The sequence below is a fragment of the Megascapheus bottae genome, chromosome 3 (assembly GCF_031878675.1).
Source record: "Megascapheus bottae isolate mThoBot1 chromosome 3, mThoBot2.hap1, whole genome shotgun sequence".
Lineage (NCBI taxonomy): Eukaryota > Metazoa > Chordata > Mammalia > Rodentia > Geomyidae > Megascapheus > Megascapheus bottae.
The window spans coordinates 46455526-46474083 of NC_143511.1; the positions used below are offsets into that span (position 1 = coordinate 46455526).

At 37.1% G+C, this 18558-nt stretch overlaps 1 protein-coding gene across 7 annotated transcripts in view; it reads right to left on the reverse strand.

Annotated features, from left to right (window-relative positions):
* The window catches only part of Bnc2 (basonuclin zinc finger protein 2), a 414469-nt gene that overhangs the window by 226906 nt on the left and 169005 nt on the right, over positions 1-18558 (reverse strand). For 6 of the 7 annotated variants that reach the window (XM_090330026.1, XM_090330027.1, XM_090330029.1 and 3 more), the window contains exon 4: positions 3928-4011. The exons of the other annotated variant lie outside the window; for it this stretch is intronic. In XM_090330026.1, the coding sequence (XP_090186152.1) occupies positions 3928-4011 (84 nt within the window). The remainder of the gene's footprint in view (positions 1-3927; positions 4012-18558) is intronic. 7 annotated transcript variants of the gene reach the window in all.

An 18558-nucleotide genomic window follows, 5' to 3' on the forward strand; every position in this document is an offset into this window, starting at 1 on the left:
ACTTTGGGCAGGAATCCTTGTGGTCTAGTCAATAAACAGAATCTGAATGAAAGACACCACAGTAACTAGACAGTAATGTTTTGAACAGTTCTTAACCTGAAAGGGTTGGGGGGGGGAGGGTATACTAGCGACCAAAGATGTAAGGCTACTATCCACTTAGCACTCTCTACCTGTAATACGACGCTGCTTAGCACAAGGTCATCTGTTATTTCTAACAACAGAGAGAGAGAGAGAGACAGAGAGAGACAGAGAGACAGACAGAGAGAGAGAGAGAAGAAAGGAGGACAAATGAATGTAGGATTAAACATATAAATAAATAATTTTAGCCTTTTAATAAGGTGGTAAAGGAAACCTCTCATTCTGTTTATTCCAAACTGGTGTTAACAGTATAGAGAATTTCCTGGGCTTCATTATGAGATCATAAAAATGATCAGCTTTGCCCCAGTAGATTTATCATGTAATAAAAAGTTTTCAGACATCCCATACAAAATTAATTAAGTTCTTCAAAATCACGAGAATTTAAATCTGCTTGTGGTGATCGATAGACTTCAAGGGGTAGCTTTCGGTTCACCCTTATGCTGCATTTAACTAGCAGCAGCAGCCAAGGAGCCCATCCCTGTGATTCCATAAGTGAATGCTGCAGGTTGTTTAATAACCTGGCAAATTCACAGTAGCTTGTCAAATTATTACAGGAACAGTGTCATCACTAAACAAGCCTGATCACGGTTAATTACAATGCAGACCAGAGAGCAGCCACAATTGTTCATTAATTACAGGAAGCACCTCATTTAAATTTTATGGAAATTTACACTTGCACCCCAGTATGCCTGGAAAAAAGAGTGATCCTTCACGCATTCACAGAAGAAAGGAGTCTGTGGTTTATGAAACATCACAGTAAATGGGGCCTAATCTGGTATTGAAATATTGGTTCATTATTTACTCTAATTTTCTAAGCACTTCAGTGGTAAAAAAAAAAAATTCACCAAGTCAAACCTCACACACATCTGGAATTCGCAAGTAAGGATAGAACTGTGCAATTGTAACAACTTAATACACTATGAGGCACAGTTAGACTAAGAAAATTAACTTTTCTTTGATTAAAAATAAAATATTTATCAGCAATTAAAGGAGATACAAACTAGAATAACCCATTTTCTAAAAGGTAATTATATAAGAACACAATTCAGTGCTAATAAACACCCAAGCTAGAGGGCACCCAGTTGCATATCTTCTTCACTGAGGAAAATGAACAAAACAAGACGGTGACTTGAAATCTTGATTTCTCCTACTCTAAAATGAACATATCAATTCAAAAACACAGGAGATACCTTGCAGAAATCGAGCCAGGCACAGACATGAGGATGACAGTAATTCAAAACCCAAAATATATACTGAATACTGTTGGGAATCCTGGGATTACTGGATCACAAAGCTGCTCATTAATTGAAATTTTGTAGGGATAAAGAGGCAAAGATTTCAAAAGAAGAAGCACAGAGCAGGAAGAAGTTTCACCACTTATGAGAACTCATGTAAACCAAAATATTAAACTTAACCATATACATATAGGAGGGTTTGTGTCTGAATGAAAATCCTTTGTAAAGAAATAGATATTAATCAAACCATTGATCCTAAATTGAGTAGTACAGGAGGTTATTCTCAGAATCAAGAGGCCAAACAGTAAATCCTCTAGTGGTCACAATGTCTGGCCCTAAAGAAAAGCCTGACATCTAAACAAGAAAAATAGATAACTCTACAATGTTCTACAGTGAGTTTCCTGGAGTGTAGAGTTGGATTAAAAAATAAGAAATAGGACTGTTTCCTCATGTGGACACACATATAAACACAAGAAGCAAGAATAATATGAGACCAAACTTAAAAAGATTTCTGGAACTGTTAGCTGGTGAAGAATCTATAAATTTAAGTTTTCTAGGACTGATAAAATATGTACGTAGTAGGCGTTTTTAAGTATGAAAGCCATATTTAGGAAAGAAAAGGGAAAATGGGAAGGAAAGAGGAAGAGGAAGAAAGAGTTTTAGTAGGTCCTAGGTGATTGCCAATTCACCACAGTTGACAATCATTTAACAGACTGTATCTGTCCCCTCAGTCCACCAAAATAGATTTAATAAAAAGAGAAATACAAAGCCAGGTGACAGTGACTCATGACTTGAATTCTAGCTACTCAAGATGCTGCTATCTGGGGATCCCAATTCCAACCCAGCCCGGAAAGGAAAGTCCATGAGACTCATCTCCAATTAATTGCAGAAAAATCCCAAAGTGGCACTGTGGCTCCAGTGGTATAGTGCTATACTTGAGCAAAAGGAGCCCAGGGACAGTACCCAGGCCCGGAGTTCAAGCTCCCAGGACCTACAAAAAAAATTTTTTTAGAAAAGGAGAAATCTAATAATATATTTATACCATTTTTATTACTTTGCCAAGGACCTTGCTTTTCTTTGCAAAGCCTATGCTCATTTGTCAACTACACTATCTGATTATGTACAAACAGAATTATTATACTTCTTTCTTTCTCCTTTATTTCAGGATAATGTGCTCAGTAGATCTTTTTCAGTTTTATCTCACACATATGCAACATCTGTAAAATCCATTCTCTTTGCAACAAGACTCAAGTTCAAAAAAACAGATTATCCAACAATCACCCATAGCAAGCCATTCCAGGTGATGCGTTTGAAGAACATCACTCGCCTTCCTAGAGAGGTCAAGGATCAGGCTCCTCCCCAGGAAACATCTTCCATCACCCTGCATTTACGTGTCACACACAAGCTGTTAGCTTTCTAGAACCAGGAAATACATAATCATGTGTCATATGTGTCACATCTGCTTTCCTATTATATCATAGCCATACACCATCCAGACAGTACCAGCTTGGGACACAGTACAGCTCAAGTGGTCTTCCCTAGGCCAAGAGCAGGTGTGCACAAGATGATGCGCCTCTCACTACCATAAAAACTGAAGCCTCCTCTTTCAACCACCTTCCACCCTCACTCACACAAGTGAAGAAGTCAATTTAAAAACTATTCTCTCTCTTCCCATGCGGCATACCTAAATCAATAAATGCTTTAAGATTGAGCTCACTGCATTCAACCCACATGCCTGAAAATTCAGAAAATGATGCCAAATTGAGGCCCTAGAAAAAAATATGAGTTTAATCATGTTTATTTATGTTGAAGATAAATGTTCAGCCTGTTATCTTTGCAGTGGTGTGTACATTCCTCAAAATTTAAAGATTACACAGAAGAGCAGACATACCTCCAGCTATGGTCATGTTATATTTCTAATTTAAAATACATAAGCCTCTTTCTAAAACCCATCAACATTTTCAGGAGAAAGAACAGTTTTCACACAGCTCCCAATGCACAAAGACAGGGGGAAAAACTTATCATTAGGCACTGGTTTGCTTATGAAGCACCCACTAGACCATTACGTTTTTACTGAGTTGAGAAATCATAATGTGAGAAACATGGCTCACTGTCCTGTTGCCTGAGTGCTTAGCATAGTGCTTAGTACATAACAATGACAATTAAAAGAGACAAGAGAGCTAATGTCTACTGAATATAAGCTATGTGCCAAGCCTCATGCTATTAGATATAAATTAGTCAATTTAATCCTTATGCCACATTTTGTGAATTACTTGCCAAGGGTCATGGCAACTTCTGTAAACTTAGGCAGCAAATCCTCAATTTTTAATTTTTTCCCATGTAATATATCCCATATATAATATTCCCATAGAATATATCTCCTGGATAAGTAAGCCATCTCTGGTAAAGCCAACATATACATGCGCTACATTTGTTCTTTTACATCTGTCTCAATGGTTTTCTTGTCCTGATAACATGATATCACCAGTATATCCTTCTAGGATCACTGTTTCTGCCATACCACCCCCAGCTGATAAAACAGTAAGACTCCAACCTGGACTTCCAGCCTCTGGTCTGGCTCCTCCAGGTTTGGGCAAAAGTCTGCACCCAGCACTCTGCCAGCACATGCCAGTGGAACCTGAGGGAATATGGCTGGGTTAGATGCTGGGTATGGAGGCCTCTGAGAACTGTACACAGTCATACCTGAACCAGGGAGATGCAGGGATATCCCAAACTATGTCTGTAGCAGCCACTTTGTCCTAACATGTATTTGACCCTTGGTCTGTCCACAAATACATTACAGATATCATACAATCTAACTTACTAATTATAAGAAAAAAAGTGCAAGAAAAGATCTATGTGATCATTACTTCAGCATTACATTCATATCATGCAGCACAAAATAGACATTTAATCTCTACAAAGGAAGTTAGAAAGGAAAGAAAGAAGGTAAGAGAAAAGTAACTGAAATGTAATACTCCTAACTCCTTTCCCTCTATCTCTTCTGATACTCTCACCTTTCTCTTTGGAGACAGAGACTCACTACATAGCCCAGGGGGTCATCCAACTTGTGACCCTTCCCCCTTATACATCCTAGTATTGAAATTATAAATGTGTACAACCACATCTAGCTTTAAAAATACAATCGTTAGTGGATATTGATAACACATCCTTTTGCCTCTGTCCTTTAAAAGTCTTAAATGAGAATTGACAAAATACATTCTCTGATATCTAAAGATCATTTCTACCCTTAAAATACCTGTTGAAATTAATTTTTATTGTTAGTAACAAAGCATGCTCTTAAAACCTTGATACATAAGGCCATATAATATGAAGCTAATTGAAAGGACCTCCAGGATATTGAAACAAAAGCCATATAATGAATGACTTGTCCTTAATGTACTATGTTATCTCTCATCTCTTTTGCTGTCCCTTGGTTATCTCATATTGTTACAGTATCTCACTCTGTTATCTGATATATTGATTTGTATTTGGTTATTTGAAATTGGATAGGGAAAGGGGGAAAACCAAGACGGGGGGGGGGGGGGGGGTGTAAAGGGTACCAAGACATGTGAAAGGATATCAATGTATGTGAATTAATGCACCTTCTATCTGGCAAATATCATGTAACCCTTTTATTAATTACAATAAAAAATATACTAAAAAACAAAGCATGCTCTTATTTATCAATATTTATTTATTTATATGCATACTTTTTTTTTGCTGTGACTGTTTTTATTTTGGGTGCCAGACATCACACTCACGGCCTGGCATGGGCTAGGCATAGGCATGTGTTCTATCACTAAATCAAACCTCCCTGATCTCCATGCCTACCATGCTTAAAGTTTAAAGTTTGTACATGTTTTGTATAATGTTCAAGTAAAAATTAAAATGAAAGTTATAATTTGGTAGATATTTCTCTGTAACTAAAATTCTACTACACTGGAAATCAGAAAGATCATCTTCTAAATGTATACCTTATTAATATAAAAATGTGTAAGATCTTTTTAAACTTTTCAAAGTTTTTCTTAGGGAGCTGGGGACATAGGTTTGTAGGGAGTGCTTGGATAGCATGCAAAAAGTTCTGAATTCAATACACTGCAACATAAAATTAATTAATTTCTCTATTATTCCTTATTTGCAAACTCATGCTGTCTTGCTAATCACATTATCTCCCCAGATGCTCCTAAATCTTAATCAACAAAGTAGTATCTTACCTATGTATTTTTCCTTTCCAAAGCATTCCTTTGGTGTTTTGATTTTTTATTTAGATTAAGATCATCTGTACTAATCAATTTCCTTTATTCCAATGAGTTTTTACCCAAACCCATTCTGTTAGTTGTTTTGCTCTTTCTCTTGACTCAAAATTTAGCTGTGTTTTACACTTGACACTACTGAATATCACTAACTGAAAAAAGGCACTCAGTCAACTTCCCAAACATTTTCAGATCCCAGAATCCTCCTTAAGTCTCTCATTCTTCCATCCAGCCTACACTCTCAAGGTGAAATAGGTAAAATATATCATCAAATTTTCAACTTAAAACCTCTCCTTCCCTATGAATTCCATCAATAATGTTCTATGTGACAGTAAGCATGTAGACATCTTATATACATACATATATATATATATAAGACCTCTTGTTCTTAAAATATTACCATTTCATGTGCAAAACCTAAGGCTTAGAATAGAATAAATGAGGTCAGCTATAAAGTCAAGATTCAAATTTAAGAAATGAGATAAGGGCTGGGAGTTTGGCCTAGTGGTTAAAGTGCTTGCCTAGCATGCACGAAGACCCAGGTTCGATCCTTGGTACCACATATATAGAAAAAGCCGGAAGTGGTGCTGAGGCTCAAGTGGTAGAGTTCTAGCCTTGAGAGAGTCCAAGGACAGTGCTCACACTCTGAGCTCAAGCCCAGGACTGGCAAAAAAAAAAAAAAAAAGAAATGAGATAAAAAAAACAAAGAATGAAAGCAATAAATTAATTTTATTTTATTTTTACCTTTGTGCTGGTACTAGGGCTTGAACTCAGCATCTGAGTTCTGTATCTTGGCTTTTTCCTTTAAGGGTGGTATTCTACCACTTGAGGCACAGCTTCACTACTGGTTTCTCTTCCCTTTTTACCCTTATTGTTAATGAAAGAGCCTCATGAACTTTCTTGTTAGGGTGGCCTTAAATGGTTGATGCTCAGATCTCATCCTCCTGAGTAGCTAAGCATGAGGCACTAGTGCTCAATCTCAACAACTAACTTTTAAGAATCCTAACTACATTTAATGGCATACAACTCTAAAGGCATTTGTTGGAAAGTATGTTTTTTTTTAAATCAAAGGAAACAAAGCAGATGTTAATAGAAATCAAAAGGGAAATCAGGACCTACTACTTGAGTTTTAGTGTAGAATTATATAAACAATGTAAATAAAAAATAGCTACATTGAGGAACCAGAAAGAAATTGAGTAGGAACAAGAGACAGTATAAATGTCTTGCATCACACATAGAAATAACATTGAATCTATCTCTCAATTGATATAGGGCCACTAATGAGCTCTGTAACAGTAATTCTCTGAAAGGGATGATAAAAGGGAAAGGGGACTGTTTTTAGAATACTCCATATTAAAATGAAACTTTTTATACAACTTCTGCAAATGTGACTATTTAGCTAACTAAAGCAGATTCCATGAGCTAGTATGTACATATTATAAATTGTATGTAAACACTACCTTATTTTGTGTACTCAAAACAAATTCATACTTCCCTTAATATTATTTCACTGTTATAAATACTAAGTATCTAACTCCTTTTATCCTTGCAGTCACAGAATGCACTTTATAAACACTCCCAAGAGGAAAAAAGAAAGTTAAAAAACTACAATTACATATAATTACAACTTCAGACACTTAGAAATAATACAATTTCTGAGAGAAAACTAAAAGTAGAGTGAGTAAGATGGGAAGGAAACAGTGGCAAGCTACAAGTTTGTTACAACAATCCTAATCACAAAAAGGAAATAGTAAGGAAGTGGGTGGCACTTTCAAGCTTAGAATCCCAGAATTGCTAAGCAGAAAAAATGATAATAATATGCAAGGAGTCATAAAAGTACACTCTCATATTTTATAGATATACAAACTGAGAATCAAAGTAATCTTCATAGTTCACTAATAAGTTATGGCTTAACAATATCCAACACCCCCAGCACAACCACTAGAGATAGTGCTATCAATGATCTCAAAGGGTACTTAAAAAAAAAAGACAAGCCATATCTTGGCCATAAAAGTTGAAAAATCAAATTAGTCGTAACTTGGTACACTGCATTCTGACTTTTGATTTAGAAATCTCAAGAATTTAGCCAGCTACCTATAAGCAGTTTTTTTAAAAAATGACTGACAGAAACAACAGACATAAATTATCTAACTCCTTATTATTATACCACTATAAAATAATAAAATACAGTTGCAAATCTTACCAGTGTGTGAAACAGATTTTAAGCTGATTGGGAGGATTGTACTTTACCTACCTTCACGTTAATGATTCCTGTCTGTTTCAATGCTATACTCAACAACAAAGCTAATGGTTTTCACAAAATGTTGAGTGATTGATATTTGTGTGGTCTTGTCATTTTGTGCTTTTTGCATTCTTATGTATTTTGTTTGCTTCTAGGAGCATAAATACTTCAGTCAAAGAAAAAAATAGTGCAGTGATTAGCTAATTTTCCTAAACATTATGCCACAGGTTCCATGATGGGATGATAACTGTCTAGAACTGACAGATTTCATCTTGCTAGTAGTGTAACAGGAAGCAGACAGGCCTTGCAGGGGATCCTGAGGAATCCCCAGGGTGAGCTGAGTGCCTATCTGCTCTCCTGTACATACCTCAGAGGAATCATGGTGTGTGAGAGTGCTATTTACAACTTACTTTGTGTATAATGAACAGAAACAAAAGATATGACAACAAGAATAAAGCTCTCTCTCTCCGTCTCTCTCTCTCTTTTTCTCTCTTTCTCCCTCCTCTCAGGAGAATTCAGCAAAGGAGATTAGTGGGCATTCACTTCAGTATCAAAAGGGCCTCCAGAAAACATATTTTCTGTGGGATAAGGAGGAAATGTGGCAAGCTTCCTACTCACATGTATTTGAATATGCATGTGGACACACACACATAGCAACTCACGCATACACATATTTGTTCTGTCTACCAAGATCACAAATAAACAGCCACTAGACTTCTGAAAAGATAGAAAATTGCAAAAAGGAGCTATAGCTCAAATATTAGAAATGAATAAGAATGGTAGATGAGTAGAAGGCAGATAACAAAGGAAGACAAAAGCATAATAATGGTAAATTGAAAAGAAAAGTAATCTTACTAAAAAGCTGGCTTAGAAAGCCACGGATACTTCTTGTAGAGTTGATGTCCATCTGAAATTTAATTTTACTTTTTACATATTAAACATTCAAATAGGGTTCTGTGTAATAGATAGTATGAAAGTTACAGCCCAAGTAAACAAACTAATTTCTATGTCAGCTCATCTCTTCAGTTAAGTTGGCCACATGCCCAGATCAGTTCTGAAGTACTACTATATGTGTTCCAGAGACTTATAATCTAGTAATTTTGAGGGGACAAGGAAAATAATCTGAAAAACTTGGAGAATAACTAATACAGAAAACTGCCTTTAAAAAACAGGAAGAAAAAAGAGAATGTAGAGAGAGAGAGAATGCAGTTGAGGGATATGCTATAAGGAGATTGGGGAATACTGCTGGGCATAAGAACTGTCACATCCCAAGCCAGAGGGGAAGCACTGGCAGAACTTCAGACTAATTTCAGAGGCTACACAATGCCTAATAACAAGAGGAAGAGCCACTCTGATAAAACAAAGAATTCAGGAAAGCCATTAACTATAATAGACTGGACAACAAGCTAGCCAGGAGCTCTCATGAAAAAGTACAGATAAGAGACTCCAAAACAATACAAAGATGAAGACACTCGTGATGCCCACTACTGACAAACAAATGAATACAAAAACTGGGGGAAAAAATGAGCTAAGTGTCTAGAGTTCAGCTAACTTACATCTTAATTTCTGTCATACCACTTGTGTTTTTTTGATCAGCTGTGGGGCTTGAACTTAGGGCCTTGTCACTGCCTGTGAGCTTCTTTTATGGTCAAAGACAGTCCTCTATCACTCTGAGCCGAGTACCTCCTCCAGCTTTTGAGTGGTTAATTAGAGCTAAGAGTTTTAAGAGTACTTTTCTACCAGGGCTGGCTTACACTCATGATCCTTAGCTCTCAGTCTCCTGAGTAGCTAGGCTTATAGGCATGAGGCACCATGTCCCACTTGTCATACCATTTGAGTAGAAGTGATATTCCACAACTAAAATATTCCCTACCAAGGATCCACAAGCTAAAACTGAAATGCCAACCAGTCAGTACCTAAAACAAGAATAAAAGCTCTGATCTCTGATCAGTAAGCAAGGAGTGGTCATAAAATGCTTATATACTTTAAGAATAGATAAAAATTATTCTTACAAGAGCCATACATGAAGCAGAGTTGTACAAACTGGAACATAACAAATATGGAAGACATGCTATAAAGGAAGTGAATGGCATGGGGACAGGATCTGAGTAAACCCTCTCTTCCCTCCCTCTGGAGTCATTCCAGAACAATAACTCAAGATCAAGACAAGAAGACAGAAAAAAAGAAAAGGAAAACCAGGCACCAGTGGCTCATGCTGCAATCCTAGCTACTCAGAAGGCTGAGATCTGAGGCTCAAGATTTGAAATCAGTCTAGGTAAGTAAGTCAGTGAGACTCTTATCTCCACTAAGTAGCAAAAAATGTTTTAAGTGGAGCTGTGGCTCAAATGGTAGAGCACTATCTTGGGAGGGTGGAAAATGAGGCCCAGGGACAAAGCCGGGGCCTTAAATTCAAGCGCCCAGTATAGGCACTTGCCCCCTCCCCCCACCCCACCCCCTGCGCAGTCTCTCTCTCTCTCTCTCTCTCTCTCTCTCTCTCTCTCTCTCTCTCTCTCTCTCTCTCTCTCTCTCTCTCTCTTTCTCTCTCTCTTCTCTCCCTCCCTCCCTCTCTAAGAAGGAAAGAGGGGGGGAGGTATGACCACTATATAATTCTTATAATTCTGCTACTCAACAGGCTGATGATTTGGAACAAGAACAATCAGATGATTTGGCATGGGGTGTGAGCAAGCACAATGTCCTCCTCCAAGGAGCTAGGATCTGTTTATTGCAATGCATGATCATATCCTCCCTCAATTACCCTGGCTGAGCACTAAAAAACAGGGATCTGTGACAAAAAACAACCTCTGCAGTTACAAATACAGCAACTTTCACAGTCATAAACAATAAAAAATACCTTGTTTTTTTATAGAATAAAGGGTAAAAGAAATATTGTATTTGGAGACACCCTGAGGAGGCTAATAAACCATGTATAATACTAAAATTACATAGTATCTTTACTCCAATATGCACAAAATGGTTCACATACAATTTTTATTAATTCCTGGATGAAACAAGAGGCAGAGGAATTCCATTTCATTCATTCAATCAGAAAGAGAGAGGGAGAGAAAGAGAGGGAGGAGGGTGAGAAGAAGGAAGGAAGGAAGGAAGGAAGGAAGGAAGGAAGGAAGGAATTATTTTACTAGAAAATTTCCTACCACTTGAAATAATTCAACTGATTTCCTATCATTCTTATTTTACCATGGTTTTATCACTGAAGAAAATAAAAAGGAAGTCATTTTTAACCTGAACAATGCGTGGTTTTATATTTAAGAATGAAATACTTAACTGATTTCAATTATATTTGGAAGTCAGTATTTTGGAAGTTAAGTATCATGATTGTTGTTTATTGGCATATACATTGTCAAACTTGAAAACTGACCTTAAATGAAATCTCAAGTATATTTTTATCTATATCCAGATTGATTGTCTTTGGGGCTCAACTTTCATCATTTAAATTACCATTATTGACAGGTAACTCTGTTTAAGTTCCAGCTGTAGTACCTTGTATACCTGCTCAGTTAGCCATATTAACTGTGAAGGGTTGGTAAGATTGAATAAGGTCAAGTCAGGAGTTTGGCCTAGTGGTAGAGTGCTTGCCTAACATGCACAAACACCGGGGTTCGATTCCTTGGTACCACATACATAGAAAAAGGCTGGAAGTGGTGCTGAGGCTCAAATGGTAGAGCTCTAGCCTTGAGAAAGTCCAAGGACAGTGCTCAGGCCTTGAGCTCAAGCCCAGGACTGCAAAATAAAAAATTAGTATTTCTAATAAAAAGAAAAGAAATGGCCAAAAGGCTTATAACTATTTTATTTTGGAGGATGACAATTTTAAGAAAGCAGTTCACTTCAACAGAAGAACAGATATTCACATAAGTTGGTCTTACTGTGTAAGAGGCACAAAAATAGAACAATTCAAATGCTTTGTTTTGTTTTTTCTTAAATTTAATAATACTGAAAAGATAAGGATGGTTGAAAATGTATGTAAAATAGCTGAATGCAGACTTGGAGAAATGAAATGCAATTGAAATTATCATGTTTGGAATTTGTGTTTTGTTTTTTGTTGCTGGCGCTGAGGCTCAAGCTCAAAGCCTAGATGCTGTACCCATGCTTTTTCTGCTCAGGCTACTATACTACTACTTGTATTTTTTTTTTTTGGTGATTAATTAGAGATAAAAGCCTCATGGACTGTAGTCCAGGCTAGCTTTGAACTGCAGATCTCAGATCTCAGGTTCCTAAGTAGCTAGGATTACAGACATGATCCACCACCACTGGGACATATATATCATGTTTTCAACAATAAAATGACAAATATTATCCCCAAATCCTCAGCATCACACATTATCACTGAATCGACATCAAACAGATTAAATAATTTAAAAATAAAAGTTAAGGGGCCGGGAGTTTGGCCTAGTGGTAGAGTGCTTGCCTAGCATGCACTAAGACCCGGGTTCGATTCCTCGGTATCACATACATAGAAAAAAAAAAAAAAAGAAAAGAAAAGTTAAGGACCAGGAGAGTGGCCTTATGGTAGAGTGCTTGCCTAGCATGCACGAGGCCCTGGGTTGAATTCCTGGGTATACACACACAGAAAAAGCTGGAAAGGGTGCTATGGGTCAGTGGTACAGCACTAGCCTTGAGAAAGCCCAATGACAGTGCCTAGGCCCTGCGTTCAAGACTTAGGACTGGCAAACAAACAAACAAATGTATGATAAGTAGTCAATCATAGTTTCATCAAGATAAACACAGAGGATACAGAATATTCGATTTAGCAGTTTGCTAGATACTAGAAGACTGCATTGTAGCTCTAGTTCTATTTGACATGAATTAAACTTACTATGAAAACAGCCTGAAGGAAGATCACAAATCTTACCAACTAGCTGGAGGAAGACGGGCTACTCTGAACAGGAGAAGCAGGGGAGATTTAACCACACTGCCAAAGCTCATATTGTGGTATACTCCAGATAAATAAAGCAACATGGTTTTCTTTTTTTTTTAAATATGTTTTTTTATTGTAATTAATAAAAGGGTTACATGATATTTGCCAGATAGAAGGTGCATTAATTCACTTACATTGATACCCTTTCACATGTCTTGGTACCCATTACCCCCCCCCCCAACTCTTGGTTTTCTCCCTTTCCTATCAAATTTCAAATAACCACATACAAATAAATTCAATGTATCAGATAACAAAGTGAGATACTGTAACAATATGAGATACCCAAGGGACAGCAAAGGAGATGAGAGATAACATAATAGATTAAGGACAACAATCATTCGTTATGTGGCTTTTGTTTCAATATCCTGGAGGTCCTTTCAATTAGCTTCACATTATATGGCCTTATGTATCAAGATTTTGCTCTATTGCAGATCTCTGCTAGGAGAGCCCAAGGTTTCTACTGATTATGACAAATGAGGGAAACCATTGAGCCTAAGTTCCTTTGAGTCTGGCTTACTTCACTTAATAGAATTTTTTTCTAAGTCTTTCCATTTCCTAACAAATGGGTCGATGTCGTTTTTTCTGACAGCAGCATAGAATTCCATTGTATACAAATACCACAACTTGTTGATCCACTCATCAACTGAGGGACATCTAGGTTGGTTCCATATCTTTGCTATGGTGAATAATGCTGCAATGAACATTGTTGTGCAACATGGTTTTCTTAAGAAAAGAAAGGAAGCTATCACCAATGGCTCACCATGTAATACTACCTATTCAGGAGGCTGAGATCTGAGGATCACAGTTCAAAGCCAACCCCATTTATTTCTAATTAACCACCAAAACACCTGAAGTGGTGCTGTGATTCAAAAGGTAGAGCAGTAAGTAACATGAGCACAAAAACTCAGGGACAGCACCAAAATCCTGAGTTTAAGCCCTTAGACTGTTACCAAAAAACACATCACACCAAACAAAACACCAGAGAGCATATTCAGTCCCACTGTTCCATAGAGTGAAAACTTTCCCAGCGTAAATAGAGGTCACAATGTGTACTACACAATTCTTCATAGAGCCTGTTAAAGACCCTAAAAAGAAAACACTGTACCCCATTCCCAAAACATATAGATCTCAACCAGGATGAGATTTATGTAAAATGAAAAGATGCAATTACTCTGCAGAAAACATGTTTTTTATTTATTTATTTATTTATTGCCAGTCCGGGGCTTGAGCTCAGGGCCTGAGCATTGTCCTTGGACTTTCTCAAGGCTAGCACTCTACCACTGGAGCCTCAGCACCACTTCTGGCTTTTTTCTATGTATGTGGTACCGAGGAATTGAACCTGGGTCTTCATGCATGCTAGGCAAGCACTCTACCACTAGGCCAAACTCCCGGCCCCTATTTTTTTATACAAGGAATATAAACTCCTCCATCAAAACTATCTTTGCTACAGAAATTCTCAAGAAGTGCTAGGAAGATAAAGTAAAGGAGAGTTTTTCATCTTTTCCTTGAGAATATTGTAAAATAAGGTATATTCTTCCAAGCAGGGCATACTTTACTTCCGAAATGTGGCGTTTTAGAAGTTTAAACAGACAGTCTAACAGACAACAAGATGATTTATACATATTTTGGTGTTACTTCCCTCATAGAAAACTAAAACAACCCACGACATTGACTCAATGATAGGTCATGTTGTAAAATACCATTTTCTGTCTACACCTTTTCTTTTCAGTGATGCCAAGCTCTTCCTAGATTTCATCTGTCAACATCTGTGAATAAGCCTTTACCCTTTATGTCTCATGTGAATTTTAGTCCCACACTGTCAAGGCTAATACTAAATTTTCAGTGTCTGTTAACTTCTCTATAAACAAGAAAAGCAAAACAGGCACACTGCTGTATCCTCATTTTGCTGTATTCTGCTATCTTAATGCTATTTCCATTAACAAAGATTCAGAGCCATGTATCATGATTAAAACACTTCTTACCTTATAAAAGTCTCCCATTTTGATTTTCAGATCCCTCAGCTATCTAACTCTCATGCCTTCTAGACCATTTCTTCAAAAGTGTGTTTGGATCTTTACACTAATCCTAGTGATAATCTCCAATTTATCCTTCCACACTTGCTAACCAATTGTCACAGTCTCCTAAGTAATATTTAGAGCTACTCTTAAATTAACAATTAAAGACTTTTCTAGGTATGGTACATTCAATCTCTAACCTGTCTCTCCAGCTTTGTTCTCCCCACTTCCTTCATAAAATAATACTTCACTGACAATCTCATTATTTGATGTCTCATGATACTTACTTGGGCTTTTCTCCCATGACATGATCTTGTTGCTATTTTTGGCATACTATCACATGCATCTATCTATTTTTGCAAATTTCCCTTTTTCTTGATGACACTTCTTCCATAAAACTGCCTGATATATACCTGGACAGAGGAATCTTCACCACAGTGAATCAGTACTCGGCAATCTTGGGTTCTAAACACATGTTTTCTTTCCTTAACACCAAGAACTAAAATATTGTTCTTTGTATTCCTACACAGTACCTGACCAACTGCTTTTATACACAGCCAGTCCACAGATATATGGTAATTGAGTAAAATATAAATCTCTTAAAAGTAGAGTGATTTTAACTATTCCAATATTCCACCTGATCCTCAACAAATGATTCAAGGACAGGCAGGGGCCAATAACTTCTAATTTATGGAAATTCAAGATGCAAAATTGTTACTGTCTGTGCACAGAACAATCTTTTGTGTATAATTTGGCCTGTAAGTTTCAGTAACAAATTCCATGTCATCTTTGTTGATCTGTGGTATATTTCTGAGATGAATCTCCTCTGAAATGGACTTCTTGGATTTTCTGGTTAGACAATCCTCTTACTAGACCTCCCATTTGTGTTACTTCAGGATGTCTCTAGAATCTCAGTCCATGAAACAACTTTCTGGAAGTAGGAACACGCACATCTCCCTTATAGTCCAAGTTTAAGAGGTCTACCCTTACCCTACAAATTGTAAACATGCACTGAAAGCTGACATATAGACTAAGAATATATACACCAACATCTACACCACTCTAATTTCATATTTACTAGGACTGTGGAATAGAGGCAGGTATGAAAACCTCCTTTAACAAGTTCTTTAAAATAAATATTGATTGAGCCAGGTGTGGTAGCTCACACTTGTAATCTTAGCTACTCAGGGGGCTGAGATCAGAGGATCAAAGTTCAAAGTCAATCTGGGCACAAAAGGACCTGAGACTCATCTCCAATCAACCTTTAGAAAATGGGAAGTGTGGGGCCGGGAGTTTGGCCTAGTGGTTAAAGTGCTTGCCTAGCATGCATGAAGACCCGGGTTCGATTCCTTGGTACCACATACATAGAAAAAAGCCGTAAGTGGTGCTGAGGCTCAAGTGGTAGAGCTCTAGCCTTGAGAAAATCCAAGGACAGTGCTCAGACCCTGAGCTCAAGCCCAGGAATGGCCAAAAAAAAAAAAAAAAAAAAAAAAAGGGAAATGTGGCTTGGCTCAAGGGTAGGGCAGCAGCCTTGAGCTAAAGCGCTCAGGGGCAATGCCTATGCTCAGGGTTAAGGCAGTAGTCTTGGGCTGAAGAGCACAGGGACAGTGAGCACCCAGGCTGAATCCAAGCCCATGCCCCACAAAAATAAATAAAAAAAATAATAAATTGATTGATTGATTGTATATGCATGGTAAGGAAGTTAACCAGCCCATTATATAGCCTGGAGCTGGGAACACATTTCTAATATACTATGAGGCAGCTTACAGCTTGCTGGATATAAATTTCCATCCCTAATCACTTTCTAATTTATTTCCAATCAGAATAAATATGGCCTTTGGGCCAAATGTGATCCTGCTGCCTACTTTTATAAAGTTTTACTGAAACAGACTATGCCTAAATATGTTCCTTTATAACTGCATGGGCCTTCAAATACAAGGTAGAATAATTACTAGATAAATCAGACCTCTGCCCACCACATTAGCCAACTAGTCATTCACAGAAGAGACTTATCAACTTTCCTTCTTGAATCTATGCAACTTAGATCACTTTCCTCAAAAATACCACTTCCAAGAATTTATTTTTAGGAAATTTCATAAAATCACAAGTAAGAATGTTCATATTGCAGCACCAATCTTTATTTTGAAAAACACAAAGCTTATAACCCCCAAAACAAAATGATATATTAAATTAATTTATAATAAAACTGCTTGTGTCAGCTTATGCCAGCTCAGACTGAAAGTTCATATGCTACAATCTCAAACAATAAAAGCTGGGGATGGTAGCATATGCTTGTCATTCCAGAGACATAGAAAGTCTCAATAGGAGATCATGATCTAGGCGGCCTGTTAATAAATATGAGACCATAATTGAAAAATAAGAAAGGTAAAAGGGTCTGAGATATGGCTCAAGTAGGTAGAGTGCTTGGCAAGTAAAAATGAACTCAAACTACAGAATGTCCAAAAGAATGACAGACTATTCTCCTGTCTTCCTCTCCCTCTCTTTTGCTCTTAATACTGTGGACTAAACCCCAGGTTTTGTAGATATTAAACTTTCACTTTACAACCAAGCTACATGACTCAACCCCACTGATGAATATCTACACACATGGAAAATACATTTATATGACATGGTTGAATTAAAAAAGTAAGCCACATAAAACATGATTACTTCATGAAATTCTCCACCCATTTGCATGGGCAAGTACCTAAAAAAAAAAAAAAGACATCAATAAAATGGTTCCTTAGATGTCACCTATAAAATAGTTTTCACTGTCTTTATACTTCATCTGCACAATGTATGCATACACATTCTACAGAAGTTGTAGAAAACTAGGTACAACAATAATCTAAGCTACTCAGGAGATGGGAAAACCATGGTTCAAGGGCAGCTGGACAAAGACATTCACAAGAGCCCAATTCAAAAGAAAAAGCTGAGAAGGACATTCAGATGTCATCCCAGCTACAGCAGGAAGCATATAAAGGTCTATGAGTTCTAGGTAAGATTGCATAAAATGCAAAATTCTATCTCAAAAGGCTCAAGCGGTAGAATGTGTGCCTAGCAAGCACAAAGCTCTGAATTCAACTCCCAAGTTGAGCAATGAAGTTTAAAATTATTAAGAGTTGAATATATTAAAATTATTGAAATGTTACAATTATAAAGTACACAAAGTTTAAATTGTGCATCTTAGAAAGCTAGGAATTTTCAGAAAGTTAAGAAGGTAATTTTTTTTTTTAGATTAAGTGGGGTAAAGATGAAGTTTTTTGGTTACTGCTTGAGTTTTACTCTTCCTTTGTTTTAAAAACTGTGGGTCAGGAGTTTGGCCTAGTGGTAAAGTGCTTGCCTAGCATGCACTAAGACCCAGGTTCGATTCCTCGGTACCACGTAGAAAAAAGCCTTGAGAATACCCAAGGACAGTGCTCAGGCCCTGAGCCCACACTCAGGATTGACACACAAAAAAAAATGGAAGGATCTAAGACATACTAAAAATTAAACATCTAGCAAAACACTAGATAAAGTAATAGAAGAAGTAATGGATAGCAAAACTCCTGTCTTACAAAAGTGTGCATGGGTTAAATGGAGGGGGAAAGGTTAGCAGAATGGTCCCTTGATGGAATGTGTTAATTCAATCAACTCCTTGCTCTGGGTTACCATAAAAAGGTTCATAAAGTACCCAAAAGCCACATAAGATTTTAGAATTATGCTGCTCAGTGACTGATTCTCACTGAAGAGTAAGAAA